Genomic DNA, 9,357 nt, shown 5'->3' with positions numbered 1-9,357 from the left:
GCTAAAATACATGGATTTTAGTTGACTTGGGTATCCCTCAAATTTGACACATAAACATCTCATCCGTGAGATCGACACATATACATCAGTAGGTACAATTGCACAACACTAGAAATATGCAAGATGGCAAAATAAAACAACCTGTTCTGGATGGATAATCAAGTTGACTTTCTCTTTGTATACAACAGTGACCCAGTTGTGCCTTAGGAATTGTTGTCGGCTTTTTAAAAGGTACCCGAAGTTTTTGTCACATCTCTTTGTCACGTCAAGGGTATCCTTATTTTGACGGTGTAAATGATGATCTGAAAAAAAAATGTGCCAGATAGCGAAGATGCTGCGAGCCTTTAATGGCATAGACAGTTTGAATAAAATGACACAGGAATAAATGTTTGAGTTGGGGGTATGAAAATGGGTGAAATAATATTTTTGCACAGTTTAGATGCTGACAGTTTTCACAGGCATGCAAGCACATTTGCAGAGAGCTGTACTCTGCAGTCCTTCTTTGCAGCATTTGCAGATTTTGTTGTACAGCTCTTCTTACAGGCACACCTCATGAGTTCTCGGCACACGCTGGATACCTCTTGAAAGCTCGTCTAGAATGACTCCCACTTTCCAGCCTTGAACTGCCAGCCCACAGAGTTGGGTAGTCTAATAGGTAGATGGCTCTTCTCAATCTCATGTCCTGCAGCAGCACCTCACTTGTAAGGGGGTTATGGGCAATTTGGTAGCTCTTTTTACTGAAGAGGTACCGTCTAGCACTGTTTACACCCAGTACGTTGCTGGTTTTGTCCTACAAATGTACACCAAAAAGCTCTTGTGCACTCAGCTTACAAAGAGGAGAAGACAACATGAAGAAAGTTTGAGTGACGTCTTCAAATGCTTGCCATACTTCCCAAGCCTTCTGTTTCCCCAATACCATTGAAGAACGACATAGTGTCACAGCCTGTACGGCTATGCACAATGGGCAGACAGGGTAACTTTTCTTGGCCAATGGCTTTGGCAATGTGGCGATACACTTCACGAGCAGAAAAACGCAACACAGCTGGAATGAGAAGCAGACTGTCTGGCCTCCTCTACATCCATGGTGTAGGAAATCAGCCTGGGGTACCCTTCACACAAAAGATGAAATTAGTGACATTTTTATTTGAATGTATTTGAATAATGTTTACTATCTCAGAGAGTCGGTCAAAGCCGGGTTAGCAAGCCTTCACACAACAGACCAAAATGAAAGAAATTTTTATTTCATGAATTCGTATAATTCTTACTGTTTCAGGTTAAAAAAAAACAGTTTCCAGTGACCAAACTGATTCTGGAATCTTTCTGACCGCTACATTTATTCGCTTCAAACAGTCGCTAACAGAATTTGACCATAGTGAGGGTACGTTAAACCCATCAAATTCACAGAGGTCGCTCACAAATTATGTGCAAACATGTTCCAATTAATACAAATAAAAAAATCTTACTGTTAAGCTAGACAGGATGTATTAGGTAACAAACCTTGATACAGTAGTACTAGTGAAATCAGCTCCCTTCTGTGGCACCGGAATAATTGCAGAACGCTTGTTCCCATGAACCGGCATGTGGTGTAACTCTTGTATATCCTGTAAAAATAAAATTCACACCAATGCACGGTCAACTTAAAATAAGCAAAAGGATGAGAAACAAGCAACAAACCAAAATTGTAAAACTCAAAGAGCGGTACCTCTTCATATTTCAAAACCACTTATCTCATTTGATTAGCATAAACTGTATGCTTTTGTCTGTTACCTACCGTCTTTGAAAGTTTGATCACAACACTGTAAAGACATGGGGAGTGGAGTGTTTTTATCTCCAGCTGGTCATCCTACTATCTGGCCTACCCACACTCAGTTATTGACTCTACCCCTCCCCACCTCAGCTGTTTAGAGACTTATGGAAGTCCTTAACGTAGGCATGACTAATTATCATACCATGAACAATCTCTTTCTCCTCGCCTTTTATTCAAAGTTCGTTTAATCTGTTTAAAATCACCAGCGTGGCGATCATGATTTCCTTACTTGTGATCAACAGATAGATCTAGATCTATCAGCATCACAATCCAGCTAATGAGCTATTGCAAGATTAAACAAGCATTTCAGCGCTTCACCCGATGAATAACAGACCCCAGGGGAGAATTAAACAGTAAAATGATGTGACATTGGTGAATGGATGCGTATTCTTGAAAACTTACCTTCAGAAACGTTGTTTTCGCTCAAATCAAAACACGCAATGTTACGGAGGCCGCCATCTTGAATGTTCATTCTGCGGATATAAAAAATTCTAAAAACGATCAAATTAAATACCAGAACACAAAAATACCCATAATAGTATTTATGTCATGCATGTGTTTTCAGCAGACAACTTCTGGTGCATGGTAAACCATTGAATTTTACATTTGAGGGTTGTGAATATTTACTGCTGAGCGCTTTTGGTACGAATTTCGTCTGCTGTAAATGCAGCCTTTTATTCCCTATCAAAGACAAAAAAAGCGATTTCTGAAGTGGCTCTGTATCTGAAATCCCTTAAATAATTATAAGGAACAATATCACAAAGTATGATGTTTGTTGCAAGATGTGAATGATTTATTAGTGCGTCTGCAACATACGAGCCCCACTATTAACGTTGGATATTTCTTGGACACTATTCAGTCTATCAGTACCAAATATGGCAAGATGGTGTATGATAAGGCCCAAAAAAACATACATACCATCTTGACCTTGCTTCAAGGTCAAGGTCGCAGGGGCCATAAATGTCTAAAAAACAGCTATTTTTCACATTTTCCCCATTTTCTCTGAAGTTTTTGAGATTTAATACCTCACCTATATATGATATATAGGGCAAAGTAAGCCCCATCTTTTGATACCAGTTTGGTTTACCTTGCTTCAAGGTCAAGGTCACAGGAGCTCTTCAAAGTTGGATTGTATACATATTTTGAAGTGACCTTGACCCTGAACTATGGAAGATAACTGTTTCAAACTTAAGAATTATGTGGGGCACATGTTATGCTTTCATCATGAGACACATTTGGTCACATATGATCAAGGTCAAGGTCACTGACCCTTATGAAATGTGACCAAAATAAGGTAGTGAACCACTAAAAGTGACCATATCTCATGGTAGAAAGAGCCAATAAGCACCATTGTACTTCCTTTGTCTTGAATTAACAGCTTTGAGTTGCATGACCTTGACCTTGGGTCAAGGTCACATGTATTTTGGTAGGAAAAATGTGTAAAGCAGTGTACGATGTCATTGCTAGGTTTAGCTGAAGGTCAAGGTCATGTAAAGGTCAAGGTCAAGCATGTGTTGTTGAATTAACTTTGTAACGGACACGAATGTTGACATGCAGAATTAATTCAGCAAAAAATTCCCTCACAGCCAAGCTGTTGGTTTTTGTTCAGTTGGAAGGATGCTCTCATTCCGTGCAGATGTTCACTTAGATTTGCGATGGCTGACGTAGTTGTTCACACGAGAAGGAATGTTATGTTTATTTTGTGTGTGACAATTCTTGCCAGTTTGGAGGTTTGAGGTCTGTTGTTTTGAGAAATGTCAAATGACTATTGTGATTGAGTTCTGTGTTGACCGTATGCCTGTGTGCGAGAGTTTTGGGTTTGAGAAGATGCTGAATGAGTAATAACAAAAGAATCAAAGTGAAAATTGTGTGTTCAAGTGCTACATTTCTTTGCAATGGTAATATCAATTCAAATGTTTTGTGTATGTGCACGAACATAGGAAAGAGGGTTTTACTTTCACACAGGTAGTAAATCTAAAATTTTTGCCCAAGTTTTGGCTATTTCAGACAGCTGTGTACATGAACTGAAAGCATTGTGAAGGCTTAGGTCAGCTGCAAGAGCGTTGTGCTGTTGAAGTGAAGGGATCAGTTTTGTGCCGTTGGGTTATCATGGTGATTTCATGCAGTCCAGTCCGCCCAATATAAATTTATGTGAAATCAGCCTGTGTGCCATTCAATGAATGTATTGCTCTAGATTATTTAGAAGCTTTTGCTTGATATAGTGATCTTCACAAGATAACATGAGCAAATGTATGGCAAATTAAAAAGGCAAAAATCCAAATGGATTGTTTTATTTATTTTTGAGTGTGTATGGTTCATAGCTCATATCTTGCTAACAACTGCATAAACCAACAAATGGTTTCTAAGTACAGCGCAACACACTGTCAATCATAAAATACCATCAATGCCCCCAGTTGCAATCTCTCTTGCAAGTGATATATCACACCAAGGAACAAAGAAATAAGAAACAATATGAGCCGATAGCATTATGTTCTAAATTCGCAGTTTTGTGTCCAAAGACAGTCTCATACTATTTATTTCTGGATTAAGAACTTAACAATACCATACAATTAATCCGATACACTGCAGTCACATATCTTCAATGAAACAGCTATGTACACACAACACTCTAAATGCAGGTCGGATCCAAATACCTCATTCAAGATTTGCTTTTAACACAACAAAAGAGAAAAATATGCATTCCTTATCAGAACTTGGAATAAAGTCGGAAACAATTTTAAAAAAGAAATCAGAAAGAGCAACATTTTAACAACTTTTCACTGGAACTTCAGAAAATGATTGGAAAAGAAATGAACAAGGAAATGTCGACCTCGGGACAAAAAAGTCCAAGAAGGGTTATGTCCAAGCAATTTTAATGTTCAGCAACTTGTACAGTATTCAGAAGAAAAAAAAATTGAATACATTGCAAGAAAATACTGAATATCTGTTTATTTTGCCTTCCTCCACAGAACACTGCTATATTCATCTGAAGTTTCTAAATCTGTCTGACATGCTAGATAAAGAAGACAATTCACAACAATGAAATCAGAAATGAATACATATTCACACTGGCAAACTAGTAAAAAAACCAAAAAAAACACTCTACATCGTTTGTTCCCTCAAAGCCCAACGAATGGTTGTGTGATGCGCCCGCAGCGTGTTGGCATACATACATGTGCTTGTCACATCCCGCTTTCAGCCTTCACCGCCGGCTAGCCAAGCTGCTTGCAGCACCGGCGAAAAAGAGAGCAGCCTTGCGTAAGTCTCATGTTCCCTCAAAGTATTTCACACCAACACAGATATTAATGAACATTCAGACAACACTGTTTTACGCAAATACATGCACACATTTTAAATTCCAGTTTGTTTTTAAAATTTCTTCCAAGTTGTATCTCTTCCATATCAATTGGTTTGGAAGGACTTTTTATACAGAACAAACAAATGTTTGTACAGATGTTGAAATAATGTTACTCTATATATATATATATATATATCTTCACTTGCTTCTCAAAAAAAAAAAGGCAGTAGTCCAAGATGAATGACGAGAGGGATGTACGTATCATTTACAGTAATGAAACCCCAAAACATCCTCAAATGTTCACAAGGACGCCCTCAGCAACATCAGATCACACATGGGGCTCATGGTGGTGGAATCTATTGATACGTATTTGACCATTGTCTCTTCGGCCATTCAAGGTCTAGTTCTTGTTTTTTCTTGTCATTCAAGATGGTGTTCTTGGCCGTTCAAATCTAGTTTTTGTCTTTCTTCTCCTCCTTTGACTCGTCGGTTCCGGTGCTGTCACTGCTGCCACTGCTGCCGGAGCCACTGTCACCACCGCTGCTCCCACCCTCACGGTCAGCCGCCATCTGTGTTCACACAAAAACGTCCATTGAAATTGTTTTCTTTTACTTAACTGTTCATGAAAAACCTAAATTGTCATTTTCAAGAAATTTCCTTTGTATTTACCACTCATACCATCAACTTCTTCTGCCTTTGTCAGCTAAAACTCTTACGTTGCTGCTACCAACTGAGATACTATCAACATTACTCAATTTTTTTAAGAGCCCCAAAATTAGGCCAGGGAGCTCAAGCGTCAACTTTAAGTTGATAATGATAAATGCATCTCATTCTCAAAATTAAAAAGGCCCGTATATCACTGACTTCATAACTTGTATAATGGAAAATTTCTAAAGTAAATTTTCATTTGATTAATATACTTACCCGAATCACATGAAGCATTTGACACAGTCTAGATGCTAAGGTACTGAAAAAAGCTAACCGTTTGTTTGTTTGTTTGTTTATTTGTTGCTTAACGTCCAGCCGACTACGCAGAGCCATATCAGGACGAGGAAGGGGGGGATGAATTGGGCCACTTGTCAAGCGATTCCTGTTTACAAATGCACTAACCCATTACTTGTGTCCCAGCAGGCTTTAGTAAAACTAAATTAATACCTACTGGAAGATTACCAGTTTCCAGTATGTTAAAATAGGCTTAACCTATCTACTGCTGGACTTACATCAGAACACTAACAGATTAAACTATACATGAATCGCGAGACAAGCGGCAAGAGAAGAGATTTTTGGAAAAAATACAGGTGAATGAGCAAGAAGGCAGAAAAAAGAAAAGAATTCATGAAGAAAAAGAGAGCATGACAGGAAAGAGGAACCAAAAATCTACCTAACAGCAAACTAGAAAGCTCCTGCGGTTCCAAAAACAGGAGGGGCCTTTAATTTCATAACCGCAGTGCCCCACTGCGGGAAAAGCTAACCGTCTAAGGGAAGCAACCCACTACCAAAAAGCTGGAATAGCATATGGTAATGAGCCTCGACCCAGGGAGTTACCTCCCATATAGCTACTTCCTTCCTAACCCCACGTGTCAATATCATACGACTTTCAAAAAATCATAATAATAAAGCGGGGCAGGCGGGCGGGACTTCAGTATGTGATTCGGGTAAGTATATTAATCAAATGAAAATTTACTTTAGAAATTTTCCATTAAATTACATATTCTTACTCCGAATCACATGAAGCAGATATCATCAACAAGGCGGTGGGAAAGAAAAATCAAACTCACTCTAAAAACCTTGCCCGGAAGTGGCCAACTGACACCAAGTCAGGAAGGGCTTGGTGGAAAGAAATTCTAACTCACTCTAACCCTAGCCAGGAACTGGCCCGCTGCCAAAAAGTCAGAAAGGGACCGGAGAACCATCCTGATTGACAGCCGAGGAGTCTCTAAGTCAAAAATTGGCAAAGAAACTTCAAAGAGCCAGTAAGCTATGCCCAGACCTTCGTCCAACCCCATAGACGAAAAGAGCAAAGGCACAGGAAGAGACCCGAGCCCTAGATAAATGGACCCGAGTCAATTAGAGGGGAAAGACAATCTGCCCCCACCCCCCCCCCCCTTCTTGTAAGGAAAGTCAAAGCCGGACAAAACTCGTGAGAAAGAGGACAGCTCAAGAGAAGAGCGACCACTCTCCACGCGAAAGGAAAGAGAGACACCTGAGCACAAAGTACCAGAGTCCACCTTGATGACAAAAACTCAAAAAAGAGCATAAGCGTTCTAAAGTTCCAAGAACCCTAGAGTACGCAATTCAGTCTGCTTGTGGATAACTGAAAGAATCAACAAGAAGAGCAAACGCTCGATCGAGTCACTTTCGCAGTTCTGAATATTATATATGAGGCATCAGATGGACAGGAAGAAATTGCTATTCACAACACAATGAGTCACGTTCACATAAAATTTGAGCCCGGTCACTTTTATAGTTTCCGAGAAAAGCCCAACGTTAAGTTGTGTGTTGCCGAACAGAAAAGGCTAGTTATCTCCCTTGTTTTTCTGATAACGTTCGTAAAAGGCTACAGATGTAAATACTTTGATGTAAAGAATAATCCTACAAAGTTTCAATCACATCCGATGAACTTTGTCAAAGATATAAAATGTCTAATTTTTCCTTTGACGCTGACCTGTGACCTTGAAAAAGGTCAAAGGTCAACGAAACCATCAATGTAGAGGTCATTGGAGGTCACGACTAAACAAAATATGAGCCCGATCGCTTTGATAGTTCCGAGAAAAGATATAAAATGTCTAATTTTTCCTTTGACGCTGACCTGTGACCTTGAAAAAGGTCAAAGGTCAACGAAACCATCGTTAAAGTGTAGAGGTCATTGGAGGTCACGACTAAACAAAATATGAGCCCGATCGCTTTGATAGTTTCCGAGAAAAGTCCAACGTTAAGGTGGTGTCTACGGCCGGCCGGCCGGCCGGCCGGCCGGCTGGCCGGCCGGACAGACTAACACTGACCGATTACATAGAGTCACTTTTTCTCAAGTGACTCCAAAAACCCAAGACTGAAAGATAAGACTGGTAAGCATACACGAACACTACGTGAAGCCAACCAGTCGAGAAAATATTCCCATGAGAAGAGTTCTCATGAAAACAAGAAGAGCAAACGCTCGATCGAGTCACTTTCGCAGTTCTGAATATTATATGAGGCATCAGATGGACAGGAAGAAATTGCTATTCACAACACAATACAGATGTAAATAATTTGATGTAAAGAATAATCCTATAAAGTTTGAATCAAATCCGATGAATAGTTTCAGAGATATGATATTTCAATTTTTTTCCTTCAAGACATACCTGTGACCTTGAAAAAGGTCAAAGGTCACCTAAGCAGACGTCAAAGTGTAGAGGTCACTGGGAGTCACGTTCACATAAAATTTGAGCCCGGTCACTTTTATAGTTTCCGAGAAAAGCCCAACGTTAAGTTGTGTGTTGCCGAACAGAAAAGGCTAGTTATCTCCCTTGTTTTTCTGATAACGTTCGTAAAAGGCTACAGATGTAAATACTTTGATGTAAAGAATAATCCTACAAAGTTTCAATCACATCCGATGAACTTTGTCAAAGATATAAAATGTCTAATTTTTTCTTTGACGCTGACCTGTGACCTTGAAAAAGGTCAACGAAACCATCGTTAAAGTGTAGAGGTCATTGGAGGTCACGACTAAACAAAATATGAGCCGGATCGCTTTGATAGTTTCCGAGAAAAGTCCAACGTTAAGGTGGTGTCTACGGCCGGCCGGCCGGCCGGCCGGCCAGACAGACTAACACTGACCGATTACATAGAGTCACTTTTTCTCAAGTGACTCAAAAACTGGGAGATACTTTCACGGCCAAATCGAGAGAGACCCGAATTTGTACGAAAACCAGCAAAATTGTCTGTCCGTCTCTGAGAGACTGAAGGACAACAAACAGGCAAACGCCTTAGTCGTCATTCTTAGTCACGCAGCTAAGCGCTGAGGACAAAAGAACCGACTGAGGCTGAGAGCCAAGACGCCCGTAAAGGAGTCAAAGTTCCAAATTACTCGCTAAAACGCCGGTAAAGGAATGAACCGAAAGGATTCAAAGAATTAGTTAGCCCTCTGCCAGAGTAAGAGGACTAACCAACAAATATAGAGAGGAGGTCAGTCACAAAGGATGAACCCTTAAAATGACCTTACCAGAGACAATGCCCTCTCAGAAAATCTGTATGTCCCTTCCGAGGCCAACTC

The 9,357-nt window shown here is 40.0% G+C and overlaps 2 protein-coding genes across 2 annotated transcripts in view; one reads left to right on the top strand and one right to left on the bottom strand.

Annotated features, from left to right (window-relative positions):
• LOC138981557 (kyphoscoliosis peptidase-like) overlaps positions 1 to 9,357 on the top strand; it is a 176,546-nt gene that overhangs the window by 140,344 nt on the left and 26,845 nt on the right. The window lies entirely within an intron of this gene.
• LOC138981554 (stress-70 protein, mitochondrial-like) overlaps positions 4,323 to 9,357 on the bottom strand; it is a 33,098-nt gene continuing 28,063 nt past the window's right edge. Inside the window, exon 16 of the mRNA XM_070354508.1 lies at positions 4,323 to 5,674. Coding sequence (XP_070210609.1) covers positions 5,558 to 5,674 — 117 coding nt within the window. The 3' untranslated portion in view covers positions 4,323 to 5,557. The remainder of the gene's footprint in view (positions 5,675 to 9,357) is intronic.

The sequence above is a fragment of the Littorina saxatilis genome, linkage group LG12 (assembly GCF_037325665.1).
Source record: "Littorina saxatilis isolate snail1 linkage group LG12, US_GU_Lsax_2.0, whole genome shotgun sequence".
Classification (NCBI taxonomy): domain Eukaryota; kingdom Metazoa; phylum Mollusca; class Gastropoda; order Littorinimorpha; family Littorinidae; genus Littorina; species Littorina saxatilis.
This window is presented reverse-complemented; position numbering and strand designations above follow the sequence as displayed.